Source organism: Eptatretus burgeri, chromosome 1, assembly GCF_056783735.1.
Source record: "Eptatretus burgeri isolate ZD-2024b chromosome 1, Ebu_testis_v1, whole genome shotgun sequence".
NCBI classification, from domain to species: Eukaryota; Metazoa; Chordata; class Myxini; order Myxiniformes; family Myxinidae; genus Eptatretus; species Eptatretus burgeri.
In genome coordinates, this window is record NC_140961.1 from 98,487,762 (window position 1) to 98,507,134 (window position 19,373).

The 19,373-nt window shown below is 44.0% G+C and overlaps 1 protein-coding gene across 9 annotated transcripts in view; it reads right to left on the reverse strand.

The window, feature by feature from the left end:
* LOC147035032 (upstream stimulatory factor 2-like) overlaps nucleotides 1–19,373 on the reverse strand; it is a 62,919-nt gene that overhangs the window by 28,174 nt on the left and 15,372 nt on the right. For 4 of the 9 annotated variants that reach the window (XM_085892766.1, XM_085892758.1, XM_085892740.1 and 1 more), the window contains exons 2-5: nucleotides 13,994–14,043; nucleotides 12,934–13,055; nucleotides 8,571–8,624; nucleotides 552–600 (exon numbers count right to left, since the gene is read on the reverse strand). In XM_085892766.1, the coding sequence (XP_085748892.1) occupies nucleotides 552–600; nucleotides 8,571–8,624; nucleotides 12,934–13,055; nucleotides 13,994–14,043 (275 nt within the window). The remainder of the gene's footprint in view (nucleotides 1–551; nucleotides 601–8,570; nucleotides 8,625–12,933; nucleotides 13,056–13,993; nucleotides 14,044–19,373) is intronic. The other 5 variants (XM_085892774.1, XM_085892792.1, XM_085892750.1 and 2 more) reach the window with 2 other exon arrangements.

A 19,373-nucleotide genomic window follows, 5' to 3' on the forward strand; every position in this document is an offset into this window, starting at 1 on the left:
TCTTCAAAAGGGGTGTTTTAATCAACCCAAACATCCAATTTTCATTCTTGCACTTCCTTGGAGTTCCCTTAGTGTGCATGCAAAGTTCCAAGCTGATAGATTTCCTGGTTTTGGGGTTGTGGAGCACGCGCACGCACGCACGCACGCAAATCTGGTGCAATATCGAACTGCAACGGAAGATAAGGATCCATGAGAATTGAGGAGAAACAGGCAGAAAATAATTACATGTGGGGGAAAAAATACAACAATTAAGTTGAATAGAAAAAATTAGTGAACTTTCCCTACATTATATACTTACACTACTAAACAACAAACAAAAAAGCAAACTCTGATTGGCCAGGCAAAGGGAGGACAAAAATATTAAAATAATTTCCTTGGTACATTGTGCTTTCCTTGGAATCTGGTACGTGTGCCACTCAAGAGAGGAGCATGTTGTGTTGAAGGTGGCACGAATATTGCAAATTGTTTGAAATTTTTTTAAAGAGTACTGTACAATCAATGTGATGAAGTAATTAAGGAAATTGTGGTTTATAAACAAAGAAGTATATTACCATCACTAGGTGGGCTCCCTCCTCCAGTGAAAGGGCTTTGGATAACAGCCTGCAGACAGGAATGAACCAGAGATTTTGATTATGCTTGAAAAGATATTACCAAATTGACAAGTGTAGCTTCCAGCTGATGGTATGCATACGACATTTTATGATATCCAAGATAAATAAAATAGTTTTTTTTCTGACATCTGTGGCAATTTTAGTGATAACTGTATGAAATAAATCTATTCAAAATATTTTATTTCACTAAAGTGAAACATGAGCAACCAAACAATCTACATTTTACGTGAAAATAAGGAGTCAATGAATTACTCCACTTTGCTCCCCACAGCACTTTATCGAGTCCATAATGTAACATCGTGCTGGTCATTTTTTAACATGACCCACAAGGAACAAGATTCTTCTTCTCTTTCCTTTATGATGGGTGAGGTTCAACAGTATCAAGCTTCTGCCCTGCCTCGTCCACAATACTCCTCCACTTCTCCCTGTCCTCAGCCATCCCTCTTCATTCTCCAACCACCCCACCTCATTGATATCCCTCCTCACACAATCCGCCCATCTCAACCAAGGTCTGCCTCTTTTCCTCCAACCTTGCTCCCTCAATCTGTCCGCTCTATTTGTTATTATCTCTTCCTCCATCCGCACCAATCTCCCCGTCAAATTAATCTGCACACCAAAAACTGAACCGCTGCCCGCTTGGCAGAGCTAGTACTATACTGATTCCTTTGTTCAATCCCAGTGCTTGTAATGTACGACACTCTATACTTGATGCATCGCCACACCCAGACAAACCTCGACAGAAACAGGCACGCATGCATATCATCAAGTGCGCACATGTGTGTCGCTGGAAGGAAAAGTGTCATAATTTATTGACTCACCCTTGTATGTTTCCACCTTTCTCTTGTCTATAAATTTCCTCATCCCCTTTGCTCTCCATCCGACCCTCATTTTCTCCAACACCCTAACCTTTCACCCCCATCCTCCCCACTTGCCAGTTTTGGTCAATTTTATTCACCTTTTCGAAACTTATGTCAATTTTCATTTCTTCTTATAATATTTTTCACCAGATTAAATAAGGCACTATGCAATGAATGTACAGATAATGTAATTACTACCAGATACTCCTCAGAAATGACACTGTTAGTAAACTAGTCTGGGAAAAAAAGAAGCAAGCCAACACCCCGACACTGGTATCGGTAGTGCTTCTGGGATACAAATTTATTCTGGAAGAAGAAAGTGACCTTCACTCATTATAATGAATATAGAGGGGTGAAAACGAGATAAATTACCAGAGGAAGCAAATGTGAGCTATGTAAAGACTGAACTGAAGGCAGGAGGAGAGAACTCAGGAGATGGTGCCGATTGGTTGTACGAAACTAGATTACTGTGATGTCATTTCACCCTTGCAGCACGAGCACATAAGGATCACAGTACATACAACCCTCCGTTTACACGGTGGTTATGTTCCCGGATTACACCGTGCATATGGAAAACGTGCAAAAAATAAATAAAAAAAGATACGAAAGGTTTGTGGGAAATAACTTCCCAACCTCACAAAATAACCTCCCTCCTTATCCAATAACACCCTATACACTCAAAACCATCATCATGTAAAACGAGACAGTGCTGCTATAGGTAAATAATATTTGTCGTGGGTTATGCAACACCTCAAGATGCAGCACTTACGTATATCAACGTTTACATTTATAAACGTTTATGTTTACTTACACTTACGTTACTCAGCAATAAGGAATGTAGCCTGAAAAAAATGTTTTTATTATTTTTTTTTGAAAGTAAAAAAAAGTAAACTTCCTACAAACTTTGCGTCATGAGTGGTGGGTTGGTGGGAAGGGATGGCCATCACATGACCACCAACAGTGTAGAACCATGTATAAGTGAATGTAGATCGTACATATATAAAAATGGTCACAATTAATTGACCGTGTTGGAGTGAAATTGTGCCCCCCCACCCCATGTAAATGGAGATAAATGTACCTTTGCCACAGGTATAAGCAAAAAAAATCAAGATAATTTGATTTAAATGCAGGACAAAGTGCTGCCATGCAAAGCACACATGTCAGGGGGCTCAGGGGGCACACTCCCCCAGAAAAGTTTTCCGAAATTTAACTGCATTTTCTTAAATCTGGTACATTTTAGAAGAGCTTTTACTCCAATAACACGATTAATTATTGGATAAGGTTGGCAAATTAAGTCGCGGAATGTGTTTCTTATAAAAAATGATTATGAAGCAGCTGCAAAATATTTAACCTGACTGCGGCATAATTCACTCTTAATCAATAACTCCCAAAATGAATTTCAAGACAAACAATTAAAATTAAATTATTGCCATGCACAAGCGAAGCAAAAAGCAGTGTTAAGCAATTGGTTCACTTGTCTGTCTGTCTGTGTGTCTACAAACGTTATTTTATGACTGAGGAAGAACTTCATTTCAACTGAATGTTATATTTTAAACAAGAATCGGAACATTCATGTTCCGATTCGTGTTCGACAATGCTAAAAATATAAAATTCAATGGAAACAAGAACTGCGCTGGTCGAGCTCATTCTTTTCATCAGGATGAACAGTTTACGTTTTGTATCCCACTGATAGGCCGGATCTGAATCCGAACCTTGAACAAAATTGAATCAATTCTTCCTTGTCACCCACCCAACTAATACAGGAAGTTTTGTCATAATCTGTCCACAACTTTTTGAAATATCGTGCCATATATCGTTTTTTGCCCTATCTCTCAATGGTGAAAAATCACTTTGTAAATTAAAATAAATTCTTGTATCCAGATTATGAATCCGGATCTTCACCCAAAATCAGAACACGTAGTCCTCGTCACATAACCAACCTGCTCACCAATTTTCTTCCGAATCCATTCATAACCTTTTGAGATATCGTGCTATATCGTGCTCGGACTCTCTGGAAAATCCTCTATTTCTCTTTGCCGACGACTCCACCCTCTGCTGTACCATCTGTCATCCCTCAGACCGGCAAGCAGCAGCTTCTTCACTCACTGCAGATCTGGATAAAATCACAAACTGGTCCAACACGTGGAACATGTCTTTCAATCCAGACAAATCTCACACTCTCACTATGTCTCTTCGAAAGGACCGTTTACAAAACCCCCCCATCCACTTTCTCAACAATCCTCTGGAAGAAGTCTTTTCTTTCAAGCTTCTAGGTCTCACTATCTGCCATGACCTTTCCTGGGAAAGTCACATTTCCAACCTCGCCTCAAAAGCCAGTCGCCGACTGGGAATCCTCCGTCGTGCTAAGTCCTTCCTCGGCCCTCTTGAGCTCCTGACCACTTACAAAGCTTTTGTCCGTAGCCTGAAGGAGTACTGCTCTCCCCTCTGGGCTGGTGCTCCTGCCTCCCACCTTTCTCGGCTTCACGCTGTCGAAACCAGGGCATTTAAGATCATCGGCATCTCCCGCAATGAAGCTGAGTCTTTGGGCCTCTCACTCAATCACCGCAGGTTGGTCGGTGGTCTTTCTGTCTTCTACCGACTCCTCTCCAGCCTTGCCCCCTGCTCTCTCTGCGATTTGTCCCCACCACATTTCCACAGGGCGCTCAAGGTCCGCCAACAACCCCCTTCTGGTAAAACTACCAAAATCACGAATCACTGCTCATCTTCACTCTTTCATTCCTCTTTTTTCCCGCCTTTGGAATAAACATCCTCACTCTATTCTTTCCCATTCTTCCCTCCAGGCTTTCAAAACAGCTGTTCACCACCACCTCTTATCTTCCCCCATCCAAATCCTCGATCTTTTCTACCCCCGATAATCCACCCAAGCCCACTTCCTTCATTTCTCCTACTTTCCTTCCTGAAAGTCCCTGAAATGTCCATCTTCTCTTCGCCATGTTCCCCGTCCCATCCCCATCCCTCTACCTTCCACAGTTCACCTAATGTGTCTGTTCCCCACTGTTTTGTCCCTTCCACTCCCGCCCCTCTTGTCCCATGCCTCCTTGCTGTGAGTTGTGTGTTAGCTCTCATACGAGCCTCGACCAAGGTATACAAAAAATAAAAATAAAAAATATACAGGGGGCTGCAAAAGTAGGTATACAGTAATTAAAACAAGTACAGTCTTTATTGCAAACCTACTTTTGCAGCCCTGTATATATAGTTTTTTGCCCTCTGACTCAGTCACTTAAAAAGAATCACTTAAAAATTTATTGGACCTGGATCTTCACCAAAATCAAATCAATTCTTTCTTGTTGCACACCCAACCTGTCCACCAAGTTTTGTCCATAACTTTTTTTAGATATCCTGCTCACAAACAGACAGGGGTGAAAACATAACCTCCATCCACCTTCGGTGACAGAGGTAATTCAGTAGTTTCTTGATCATAGACTGACATCTGTAGACAGAGTGAAAGAATTGCTCAACCCCACTTTGTGCTTCGTGCACAGGGTAATATGTTCCAGATTATATGTCACACATCTTCAATTAACAATTGATGAAGTTCTTATATAGTGCTGTTTTTTTGTAAACAATATATATTAAAAAAGAAACAAAGTTTTGAGACAATGCATTTAAAGAGATTTAAAACTAAGCGATGGGGGGGGGGGGGCAGGGGACTTTCAAAACACAGAAAAATTTACAGTTCAGAAGCCTATCTGAAAAATGCTCAACCACCAAACATTTTCAACCTTGTGCGAGCAATTAACATCCAGGATACAGTATACAGGGTGTCCATAAAGTCTCTTTATAATTTATACTGTCTTGATGTGCTTCATGCAACTAATGGTGCCCATATAGAAGTGTATTAAATGAGGCAAAAAAGTTCAATATCTACTCCTCATTGTGTAATAATTTCCACAGGTTTATCTGTTCATTTGCTTTTGTAATAAATTTTTTAAATTGTAAAGAGACTTTATGGACACCCTGTATACTGTATCCTGGTTGTTAATTGCTCGCACAAGGTTGAAAATGTTTGGTGGTGGACACCATAGCATTCTTGCAAGGTTATAAAGTGTGATCAGGTCAGCAATGCAGGCAAGAACCAATTTTATCTTTGTTTAATACATCATCAGTGATTGGTATGTACTGGGAGTCCGTGAAGTCACTTGAGGATTGGAGTGATGTCATCAAATTTCTGAGTAGTAACTAACGTTCTAAGTCATATTCTAAGCTGGATGGGGTTGAGAGAAGAAACAGATCGGCCAGCTCACAGTGAGTTGCAATAATTCATAGATCAGGTTTTTACTAAGCTCTACCAAATATCGGGCAGCAACAACTGCAAACAGTTGAAAGACCGGGGATTGTCCAAAAATGTCAGATAAAATTTCACCAAGCAGAGCTTCTTCCTATAAAGTGAGAAAAGGATCAGAATTTTTACATTGAAGGATTATGGGTGAAGGGATGGAAATGGTGATTTATTTAACAATTTAACATATAGAGTGCCAAAGGAGAATGAAGGTATGCTTGACCACCAAAATACTGAACCTTGCATCCCACCAATTTGGTCAGATTTTTATGTCATGCAAGGCCACACAGATATCACACCGGATCTGCTGCAGCATGTGGGGTTTCACAGAAATAAAAAAAATGTAAAGTTTGCATCAACTCCAAAATGTAAAGATGCAGCAAGTCCATTAAACCTGCTGCACTTTCCTTTGACTGCTCTCCAATAAAGTAGCAGCCCTGTCTGTCTTTAGCAATATCTCATCGATTCTGCCCAGCTTCCCATCAATGGAAACAATGCAGATTCTGCAACCGGTTTCTGCAACCAGTCCAGACGGCATCAGCCCACGTGTCCTCAAAGCCTGCTCTTCTGCTCTTGTTCACCCTCTCTCTGTTCTATTCACCCTCTCATTTGCCCAAGGTCATCTGCCATTTGCTTGGAAATCTGCAAATATCACTGCCCTGCATAAAAAAGGTGCAAAAACAGATCCCTGCAACAACAGACCAATCAGCCTTCTCCCAATCATCAGCAAGTTAAGGAATCCATCATCGCTTCAGACATGAAATCCTTCCTCTTCTCCAATGGCTTGATTTCTGATCATCAATTTGGTTTCAGACCAGGTCACTCTACCCTGGATATGCTGCTTCTGCTCTCCCATCAATGGATGGAGGTCCTCAATGCCAGACAGGAAATCCGAGCCGTATCCCTGGACATATCACGTGCTTTTGACACAGTCTGGCACCTGCCCTACTCACCAAACTCTCTTCCCATGGTATCCAAGGCATCTCCACTCATGGCTCGCAGACGTCTTCCTCTCCTGTCGCAGTCAACGTGTGGCCCGAAATGGAGTTCTTTCATCCCCTCTTCCTGTCCAAGCTGGAGTTTCTCAAGGTAGCGTTCTGGGCCCTGTTCTTTTTCTGGTTTTCATCAATGATCTCTCCGACTCTCTGGAAAATCCTCTATATCTCTTTGCTGATGACTCCACCCTCTGCCATACCATCTGTCATCCCTCAGACCGGCAAGCAGCAGGTTCTTCGCTCACTGCAGATCTGGATAAAATCACAAACTGGTCCAACACGTGGAACATGTCTTTCAATCCAGACAAATCTCACACTCTCACTATGTCTCTTCGAAAGGACCGTTTAGAAAACCCCCCCATCCACTTTCTCAACAATCCTCTGGAAGAATCTTTTCTTTCAAGCTTCTGGGTCTCACTATCTGCCATGACCTTTCTTGGGAAAGTCACATTTCCAACCTCGCCTCCAAAGCCAGTCGCTGACTGGGAATCCTCCATCGTGCAAAGTCCTTCCTCGGCCCTCTTGAGCTCCTGACCACTTACAAAGCTTTTGTCCGTAGCCTGATGGAGTACTGCTCTCCCCTCTGGGCTGGTGTTCCTGCCTCCCACCTTTCTCGGCTTCACGCTGTCGAAACCAGGGCATTTAGGATAATCGGCATCTCCCGCAATGAATCTGAGTCTTTGGGCCTCTCACTCAATCACCGCAGCTTGGTCAGTGGTCTTTCTGTCTTCTACCGTCTCCTCTCCAGCCTTGCCCCCCCCTGCTCTCTCTGCAATTTGTCCCCACCACATTTCCACAGGGCGCTCAAGGTCTGCCAACAACCCCCTTCTGGTAAAACTACCAAAATCACGAATCACTGCTCATCTTCACTCTTTCATTCCTCTTTTTTCCCGCCTTTGGAATAAACTCCCTCACTCTATTCCTTCCCATTCTTTCCTCCAGTCTTTCAAAACAGCTGTTCACCACCACCTCTTATCACCCCCCACCCAAATCCTCGATCTTTTCTACCCCCGATAATCCACCCAAGCCCACTTCCTTCAATTCCCCTGCTTTCCTTCCGGAAAGTCCCTGTAATGTCCATCTTCTCTTCCCCATGTTCCCCGTCCCATCCCACTCCCTTCCACAGATCTCCTAATGTGTCTGTTCCCCACTGTTTTGTCCCTCCCACTCCCGCCCCTCTCGTCTCATGCCCCCTTGCTGTGCGTTGTGTGTTAGCTCTCATACGAGCCTCGACAAGGTATACAAAAAAAAATAAAATAAAATAAATGGAAACAACTTGAATCCTACTTTCAACTTTAAGATTTGAATGAAGGTTCCATTGCCCCCCCCCCTTCCCCAAGAACATGCATCTTATTTGTGCAAACCTCGAGCATTGTTTCAGTGGTCAGAAAAATCTCTGATCTGTAAACATCGCCTAGGAAAACAGAAAAAGAAGAAGAACCACTCCTTTTGCATCTTCAGACGCTTAGGGCTGCCGAGGCAGTTTTTCATTGGTTAGGAGGCACAATCTTGGACGGGTCACCACTCCGATGCAGGATACTCAAATGGCTCATTTTGCTGATCTCGGAAGGTTGACAGGCTGAGTCAACCCACCTGGTGTTATTTAACAGGGTGACAGGGGCTAGAACTCAGGACCCTAAGATCTTAAGCCAACCACCTTAACCGTTAAGCCAACACCAGGCTTTGGAAAACAGAGCATTATTTATTTGTTGTTCGTTCATTCATCAAGGTAGGCACGTGACCTTCTGCGCGTAATTGACTGGTAGTTTCACAGTGCATATGATCTATGAATTAGGAAGAAACTCACTGTTCCTGGTCCATCGCCCTGCCCATCAGCCACTTGTACCACACGGTAAGTGACCTACACACGGTGGAAAGAGTAGCATTATGTGCACTGCAATATTGCACTTTGCATGAGTACATTGCAAGCAGAAGATGATGCAACGAACAATGCAAAGCGAAACAGAATAAAAGATAAACCTATTTTTAAATCTCAAAAGGATCCGAACACTTGATATTTAAACTTGCCCTCTTCTGCACAAACTATACATTTATCTTTGACTGCAAAGAAAAGTTAATTATACACATGGAAAACCACTGAAAAAAATATTCCAATGTTGTTTCGTAAGTAGCCTGTGGTTGGTGGTTGAATCATTTTCTGGAAGTGTGGCTGTGCCGCTGATGCAGTGCCCCTGTTACCAGTAAGTATGTCCTCATTTTGCTGACCTCAGAAGGATGATGGGCTGAATCAATCCACCTGGTGTTATTCACAATGGCGTGACAGGGGCTCAAACTCAAGACCCTAGGATCTTAAGCCAGCCACCTTAACCCTAAAGCCAACACCGGGCTATTCCAACGATAGTATTCCAACCGCGTGATGAGAAAATTAGGATTGGAAATTAAATAATGATGCACAAACACCAAAACACAAATCTTTTGGTTTTCACCTTTTTTTGGTTCACGAGTCAGTAAGTGACCACGATATTCGTTATTGGTGTGTGCCTGTCTGTCTGTCTGTCTTTCCTGAGCATAGCTCCGTGGGTTTTGATCCGATCCTGATAAAATTTTGGTGCGAGGTTTATATCATGATCGAGTTGTGTTTTCCTGAGAATGGGCATGGTGCGCCCATTATGGGCGGAGCCACGCCCAAAAAACGTGTTTTTAGGGGGGAGCCAATTTCAATTTACATCTTCTCCGAGGGGGTTTGTCGAATCTGGCAGGGATTTTGGTATTTGGTTTGCCCAATGGCACCTGCATAGCCCCACGGAGCTCGATTTTTCATTTTCGTCCCAAGGTCAAGGTCACAAGGTCACGAACTGAGAAAATTGAGAATTTTGACATAAAAATCATACGACCGTCCAAACTTTAAGAGCTAGGATGACAATATTTTTTATTCATAATCTTGAGGTCATTCCCCACCTAAAGTCTTGAAAGCATTTTGCTCTATTTTGAACACCTGGCCCGTGGCGCCCCCTTCAAGTTTGTTTTTACGCTGATTTCATCAAAGTATGGATAATCCGAGGAGTGCGAAATACCATATAGCCTATATGACGTTATATTGTTCCTGGAATATTCCAGAGGAAGTTTTGCACCAAAGGTCATAATCCTTGACCTTTGACCTTTAAAGTTCACAAAGGTCAAATTTTCAAAGTTGTGGGAATCGAACCGGGCTTTCGACCTTCTTCGACGAACTAACTCCAAAAAGCTATAGCACGTATCCTGTTTCCTTATTTTAATGTCCACAACATTGTTTTGTGACCTTTAAAGGTTATGCAAAGGTCAAATTTTGAAAGTTGTTGAACGAAACCGGGTTTTCGACATTTTGCAGCTAATTAATGTCCACAACATTGTTTTGTGACCTTTAAAGGTTATGGAAAGGTCAAATTTTGAAACTTGTTGAACGAAACCGGGTTTTTGACATTTTGCAGCTACTTCACGTCCACAAAATTGTTTTGTGACCTTTAAAGGTTATGCAAAGGTCAAATTTTGAAAGTTGTTGAACGAAACCGGGTTTTCGATATTTTGTAGCTAATAACCTGTCACTCGTACCACATCATGTTGATCATTTTTATAACTTGGTCAAAAATTATCACATCGTCTCATCCTTGACTTCTGAAACAATCTACATCGTCAAATACCGCTGGTAAACCATTGTCGTCTTCAGACTTGTCAATGTTTACAAACTCTTGTAATTTTGGAATCTTTCTTATTGCAACTCAAATTGCACAATGGCTGCTTTGTTTTATTGTGAAACTTGCAAGACTGGTACACACAAATAATTATACTCCAAATTCTACAACCAGTAATTTCATAGTGCATTCAATTTCATTATCATGACTGCTACAAGTTACTTAATGGCACTAATCACTCAGGTAAAGTGTTTGAAAATTAACGTTCTTCAATTGCACTCGAGTAAAATGTGATAAAAGACCACGTGATAGAGCAGCTCAATTTTGAAGCTGTCAACAAGAGAGTACTCTGCGAACAATTGTAAGTTCAGTGTCCATCATGTCTTGCGCATTAAGGTTGCCGTGATCAATTAATCCCACTCACTAATCGCCACGGTTTTGCAAATGAGAACATAAATATACTAGAAAGTTCATAGAACACGATACCCAGCACAGTGTTAAAGTTTATACTTCAATGTCAATAACATAATGATTTTAAAGATAGTTAAAAAAAAAATCCAGAAGTTTAGCGCTATTGAAGCAGTCTTACAACCCTTATACAACATGTCCAAGTACTGTTAAACTGGAGTTTGTTGGAAGTACTTGGAAGGTGATTTGTGTTGTAGTGTTGAAATGTATAATTAAATTTAAATAAAATAAAGATTTTAAAGATTATATAAATAAATTATTTCCAGGTTTTACCATTTTGCAGTGGCTGTTACATCACCATTTCTAACACGTTACATTAGTTCTTCATGTCTGTTGTTTGTCCTTTATGACATCCTTAAAAATAGTAAGTTTCCTGTTTGGAATGATTTTAATTTTTGTTTGACTGCCAAGTGGGCAGAAAGAGTAACAAAAAAAAAAATCTCACTCCTTTCTACACATGTGCGATCATAAACTGAGAAGACAAATAGACTCAACCCTGTTTTTCGTTTCGTGGATGCAGGGTAAAAACCTTGCCGGCTTAAAAAAATGCTGAGGCCTGCTTTGTGAACTGCAGCCCAGCCTCTACTTGTGTAAGTTTTAACAGAAAAAAAACATTCACCAAAGCATCAGCACAAACAGTCACCCGATAACTATCCCATGTCAAATGACCTGGTTTCACCCGTGTTTGGGCACCATTTTAGCTGTTGAAAGCACCATTTATAAGAACTGTCATGGGGTTTGAGACATGACTGCTGCCGTTACAATGTGGCTTTTAAGCAAAATGTGCGTTTGCCTAAACATGAACTTTATTAACTTTTAAAAAATGGCTATTTTGAGACTAATTTTTCTATAATGGGATGCAATTAGTTAAGGAACGATTTAATTGTGCAAGTTTGTAGTTTGTCACATCCACAATGTTATTTGCTGAGGTTTGTCTGTGCATTGTTCTGCTTAATTTTTTTGCATTTAACAAAGGCCAAACAAAGCTCAGCAGGATTCCCTCAGGAAAAAAAAAAGACGAAGAAAAAGAATAAAAAAAACAAGAACAAACCTTGTGCAAAATACTGATGCATGCTCTATGGATAAGCTCTTCCTCTCCATGAAAATTGTTTTCCTCGATAAATATAGGATTATATTAGAAACCGACCCTGCCCCTTTCCACAAGATATTGCAATTTTGGTGAGCAAGGCACTGATTTCATCACAATGGATTCTTTGCATTTTCATCATGGATGGAATGAACACAACATTGGTTGAGGAAACTACCATGTAGATAGCCTCTCAGTTTGTGATGCCTATGTGCGACGTCATTGTGTATGGAAAGGTGAAGGACTAAAGTGCAACGTATTTTTGATTTCATCTATTGTTCCATCTGCCCCTCGTTCTTCATTCTACATCAATTTAAGACGAGCATTTCTACTGATGCAGACGACATTGACAGTCAGACCACAAAATTATTTATTTATGGCTGTTGTCGAAATTTGTTGCAGTACCAATTAAATTGTCTATACTGTAACAGGAAAATCATGAAACTGTGAGGCTAACCTTGATGAAAAGTTTAAATGCAATTTATTTCGGCCGTAATAAAAAAGATCCTCCAAAATGAGTACAGCACGTCATAACTATTAACTTCACTCAATTTTATGGTCCTTAGGTCAAGAACTACATGCACAATTTGCCAAAACGAAACGACTTTTAAATATACTCAATCTCAACCAATATCGACCATTCCATTACCTCCATTTTCAACCCCCACTTATCTCATCCACCGCTTCTCCTCTCACTAGAACTAGACCTTCTCTCCACTTCACCCATCTCCTTCCTTTACCACCCACCAACCACATTCACTTTGCACCTCTTCATTACTGCCCTTCCATTCTTCAATGTCACCTCTCTCCGTATCCTACACGTTAAGTTTCACTCTTCACATAAACTCCTCAATATTGCTGAAAACACTACCGAAATTCAAAAATAACATGCGACTGCAAAGGCACTTCACACAGTATTTATATGAATGTAAAAAAGCAATATTATCAAGCTTGATGAAAAGGCATCAAGAAATGGCAATGTGAACCTGGCCTCCGTTGTTTTCAGTACGAAAGTGGTATTGGATATTTGGATCGCTAGCAAAAGAGGTGGCTTGTTGCACTGTGGCGATGGATGCTGCGACTTGCTCCTCCGCACCCGTCACCTCACCTGCAAATAAGCACAGCGTGGCATGAGAAACAAAAGGTAAATAGAACGACACTGAGTAGAGCTCACACCTCTGCCAGATTGAACAGTTTACATTTTGTAACCCACTGAAAGGCCAGACCTACATCAGGACCTTAACCAAAATCTAATCGGTTTGTTCTTGTCATCTACCCAACTCATCCACCAACTTTTGTCAAAATCCGTCTAACGTTTTGAAATAACAATACAACATGCTAAATGTCGTTTTTGGCCCTATCTCTCAATTGTGAAGAATCACTTTAAAAAAAAATCCTCGTATCTGGATCCAGATCTTCACCAAAATCGAATCAATTCGTCCTTGTCACACACCCAACAAGGCCACCAAGTTTCGTCCAAATACATCCACAATATTTTGAAATATCATGCTATATATTGGTTTTATGCCAAGTGTTGGCTTCATGGTCAGGGTGGTGGGCTTGGAATCCGAGGATTCTGAGTTGAAATTCCACTCGGCTGTTGAATTAATACCAGGTGGGGTTGACTCTGCCTGTCATCCTTCCAAGGTCGGCAAAATGAATGTCAGCATGTTTGTATCCTGCGTTGGAGTGGTGACCCATCCAGGATTGTGCCCAATAGCCATGGAGACTGCTTAGGCAGCACCCACGCTCTGCACAGAGTATGGTCCCGATGGATGGATATCGGTTTTGGCCCCATCATTCAATGGTGAAGAAGCACATACAAAAATTATCAGACACAGATACAGATGTGGATCTTCACCAAAATCTAATCAATTCATCCTTGTCAAATACCTAACCTGTCCACAACATTTCGGCCGAATCTGTCCATAAGTTATTGAGATATCCTGCTCACAAACAGACAGACATGGGTGAAAACATAACCTCTGTCCACCTTCGCTCAAAATGATGATTACAGCAAATGTGTGTAATGGAGTGCTATCTCACCATCTTGTAGCTGCACCGGCCCATCATCTCCATCCTGCACCTTACCATGGCTGCAACAAAATGAGTAACACATAATGAACACAGAATAACTTTCAGAAGTATGCATTGCATTCTGCAACAAGACACATTTGCAAGCTCTAAGATGAACCACAAAACGATGGTCACAAGGCAAGCATACAATCATGATGGATCCCATAAAGACATCAAGACACAATCTTTATCTGGATACCAGCTGTGCCCCATTTGCCGACTCACTACTACTAACCAGCATGCCTAGTGTTGGCTTAACGGTGAAGGTGGCTGGCTCAAACACAAGACCCTGTCATGCCATAAAATAACACCAGGTGGGTTGACTCAGCCTGTCATCCTTCCAAGGTTGGCAAAATGAGTACCAGCTTACTGGAAGTAGGGGGAAATGCATCAGTGGCACAGCTGTGCTTCCAGCAATGATGCAACCAGCAGCTACAGGCTGCAAATTAAATATAAAAAAAACTGACGAGCGATTTGAATGTGAATGCTCCATTTTTCACAATTAATGCAGCTCAGAGCAACAGCCAACGTAAAGTCAAGTAGAATAGCATCAAAATGCCACAAGGCACATTCACAAGAAACAATGACTCCACAAACAGTGGGACAAATCAGGAATTTACAGTTTACACTCATCTATTTTACATCGTATCAACAAAATTAATTACACTGCCACAAATCTAAATGAGAAAACGTGTTTGAAGTAGACCAAGGAACGACATTGTATCACCTGGAACTCACACTTTTGGGAGAGCAATCATGCTTCCAGGTACTTTTGCTTCAAACTAGTCGAGCATTGTCATGCCAACATGACATCACACTTCGGTGCTCTATACTCCACAATCCGTCGAACACCATTTACGCATGTGTAGAGTGAGAAACTCTGCCGCAATACTCACTATATCCCGTAAAGTCTCTGTCGTGGATTACAAGGCCTTGTGGATTGTACGGGACCAAACATGCGTAATTTAAGAAGGAAGACGACCAGGAACAGCGTGCTGATGCTTTCATTGAGGTTCACATGGGAGTCGTACCGGTGATTTAAAAGCATTCCGAGCCCCATTTTTATATACCGTATGCATGCTACGGTTCAAGCAAATTGTGCAGCACCTCCTTACTACCTCGACCACCGAAGGCGAAGGAGCTCATGTTTTCATATATATATATATATTTTTGCGGATTCGCGCCCGCCGGCGTGCGAACGGCCACGTAACTCGAATCGCGGCACGTCGCCCACCGGACGGACAATCCAGTCGTGACCCTCTCGGACTAACGCCGGGAACTAGTTACGGGTGGACCTTTCGGTCTCACCACGATCGTGCCAATCGGTCCCCGCGTGGGATAGGGTTGCTCGCCAAATTCGACCTACCTAAGTACCCATAAGGAGGGTAGACCGGGCGATCGCACCTCGCCGCAGGTCGACTTCGGACACGGGCCACTTTAAGCGACCCGTTCCGTACTATCGGGATAACCGAGCGGTGTTATTCGTCGGCCTCGACGGTTCGATTAACTATCGGGCGTTTTAGCCCACGACCAACCCTTTACGTGAAGCAAGATGGAGATTCAATGAAAGAAAAGACGAAGCGAAGCGGGAAAAACAGTTCAACATAAAGCACATTTATTTCGCGATGAACGGAAAGCACACATATACAATTCCACCAAAAGCACATGTAAAAGAAGAAGACAATATTACACAAAAAGCAAATGCAACAATGCAGATCTAACCGACTACCGGGCACACGGCAACACTTATACAATTTTACTTCACAGACGGCGCCGACAACACATATTCCCAAAGCAAAAGAAAAGAGAACCACTCTCCAGGATGAGGGGGGTAGACGGGCCTGGGGCCGAGACCGTGTCGGGCCTACCCGTCTGATGATGAGACGCGAAGTGGCGGTGGTGCCTCAACTCCGCGGGCCTCGCGGACAGTGTCTGGTAGGGGGGTGGGAAAGGGGCCCCCTTTGTCGCACTATCTCAGCGCGGGGGGAAACAGGAGGGGGTTGCTGATGCTCGGGGGAAGGAGGATATCACCCTGTCTCGGGTCCCGCGGCGAGCGTCTCCTCCTCGACCTCGGTCGCGTTACTGGCCTCTCCCTGTGCAGCTCCCGGCACTGACGCGAGCACCCCCTCGTCCGCCTTCGCCGCCGTCACCTCTCCACAGCTCCGTCTACTCGCCCTCTCCGTCTCCTCTCTTGGCTCGCCCCAACTCTTCACTCTTGATTTCTCCCACTTCTTTCCAGCTCCACCGACGACTCTCTTGAACTCCACACAACTGAACTTTACTGACGAACGCAGCCGTTTATATAAGCCCCGTGGCTTCGCTCTTTCACCCTTGACCCTCTGCCTCCGACCCTTCACCTCTCTAACTGGCTCCCCATTGGCCCGAGGAAAAGTGGGCGTGAATGCTTTTTGATCCATGAATTTGCATTTCGCGACCGCCCTCCAACGCCCTGGAGGCGGGGCCAAATCGCCCACGCTCTCCGATTGGACGGAACAAAAGTGGGCGTGAGTCGTTTTTGATCCGTTTTCTGCGGAAAGTCCGTGATGTTTTTGAATACGCTGCTCGGTGCGCGCCCTGCACGAGTCCAGCATCGGCGCCCACAAGCGGCGTGGGAATGACGGTGATGCGATGGTGGCGAGTTGTGACGGTAAAGGTCGTGGCTGTTGTTGTGAAGCGGCGTTGTGGTTGGTGGTTGTTGTTGTGAAGCGGCGTTATGGTTGGTGGTTGTTGTTGTGAAGCGGCGTTGTGGTTGGTGGTTGTTGTGAAGCGGCGTTGTGGTTGGTGGTTGTTGTGAAGCAGCGTTGTGGTTGGTGGTTGTTGTGAAGCGGCGTTGTGGTTGGTGGTTGTTGTGAAGCGGCGTTGTGGTTGGTGGTTGTTGTGAAGCGGCATTGTGGTTGGTGGTTGTTGTTGTGATGGCTGTTGAGACGTGGTTGGTGGTGGTAGTAATGGCGGCTGGTCCAAAATAAAGATAGTAAAAGAAAAACGGCTATCCTGAAGAGTCGCAGCCCGAGTGAATGACATTTATTCCCTCTAGACAACGGGTTTGGGCCTAACTACACATATACTTACAGAGATATCTCACCTAAGGGACCTGAATGGTGGTTTGTGAATTTCGTCAACCACAACAATATATATATATATATATATATATATATATATATATATATATATATATATATATATATATATATATATATATATATTATATCTATCTCTATCTCTATCTATGTCTGTGTGTTTGGTTGTTTGTTATTTGCAAAATCGAAGATTTTTAAAGTATTGTTACGAATTAGCGCCCGCCGGCGTGCGGACAGCCGCTTTTAGCCGAGTCGCGGCCATACGCCCACCGGACGGACAATTCAGTCGCGACTTTCCGGAGCAACGCCGAAAACCAGTCACGGGTGTGCTCCAAGCACACCACAACCTTGTCCGCACTCGACCCACGCTACAGGGTCCGATCGCCAAATAATCGATTTACCTAATTATTCGCGCGGGTAGATTACCGAGAGATTGTACCTCAGCGAGGCCTGCTTGGACACGAGAAGCTTTAAGCAGCATGCTCCGTTTTGGGATAACCGAGCGGGGTAGTATCGCGAGGCCTCGCTGGACCCGATTCTATTATCGGCTATTATTCTGAAATGCAATACGGCAGTTCAAGGGAGGAAAAATGACGCGACGAACAGGTCAACATTTAAAGAAGCACATTTATTTCCAAACAACACATAAGCACATAAGCAGTCATGCACTGAATGGGGGAAGCACGCATGCAATTATACAGCCAAACACAATGCACAGGAAAGAGCTAATACCATCTATCTATTATGTACAGTCACTTATACAGTTTTACTTGACGGACTTGGCGCCACAACTTTCATACAAAGAAAAGCAAGGAAAAAGCCCAGGACAGACGAGGGGTAGACTGGACCTCTTTGGGTCTTTATTGCACGGAGCCGTGTAGACCGCAGAGGCTCCGTGAGGTCACGCTGGTTACCTTCCTCGGTGGGGTGACCCGCGACGTTCCGTCCCCACGGCAGCTAGCGTAACCGCGGCTCGGCCGCGGCCTGGTGATTCGGGCCCCAGCCGGCAACGCCTGAGAGAACGAACGGGTCTTCACTCTTTTTGAGTTGATGCTCTCTTTAAGAACCCGTTCTTCCCTCAGCGATGCTTAGACCGTTCCGAAGCCTGATCACCTCAGACCGTTCGGAGCTGGTTGGCGAGCTCTCTCCGGCTCGCACACGATCACGCAGCCCCGTGCGGCACAGCAGGCTTGGTCGTGCTCGCGTCTCCTCCGCTCTCCTCAGCTTCTCCACCGACTGCAGGCCCCAGGCTCCAGGCACTCCGAACCCCGACAGACACTTCACCGACTCTCTTCGCTTGCCGTTCCACTCGGCCTTTTATAGGACCCGAAAGACGAGGTTTGGCCTTTGCACTCTCACCTCTGATCTCTGACCCCACCCCCCCCGCTGGCCCCGCCCCTCTCGCTCTCTTGATCCGAATCTCGGACGAAGCTTGCACAGAGCGGATGTGCGTGAGATCACCGACTTGCGTGGCGAGCGGACGTGCTCGAGATCACCGACTTGTGTGGAGAGCAAACCCCCGCGTGTGCCTGCAGCGATGCCGTTCGATGCGGACTCGCCGTGGCTGGCGCGAAGATGGCGTCGCTTCGGGGATGAAGGTGAGGCGATGTTGTTCGGGTTGGTCTAATGGGGGGAGATGTGGTTTAGGAGATGGTGAGATGTCGTTGTTGTTTTGGCAGTTGTGGAGAGGGTAGTGGGTGGTTGGCATGGTGGAGAAGGTGGTTGGTGGTTGGCGTGGTGGAGGTGTCTGGTGGTTGGCGTGGTGGAGAAGGTGGTTGGCGTGTTGGAGAAGGTCGTTGGTGGTTGGCATGGTGGAGAAGGTCGTTGGTGGCTGGCGTGGTGGAGAAGGTGGTTGGTGGTTGGAGAAGGTGGTTGGTGGTTGGAGAAGGTGGTTGGTGGTTGGAGAAGGTGGTTGGTGGTTGGTGTGGTGGTTGGTCCAAAATAACGATAGTAAGAGAAAAACGGCTAACTCAAAGATCACAGCCCTGGCGACACGAATAATTCCCTTTAGACAAAGGTGGGAAAATCTATGTGAACACAGACTTGTCGGCATAACTGATCTTAGGACCTATATGGTGCTCTGCGAATTTCCACAGCCGTAACAGTAAATTGGTCAGACAATTTTGTTGTTACTTCGCAACAGGGTCATTCCGTGCGAACTCACCTAAGGGGCCCCAGGTCACCTCCTCAGATTTTGCTGGAAAAATTCTTAAATGTAGATCTATATGGCTCTACCCACCATGCAAAAGATTAGCTTTCAATATCTCATAGTT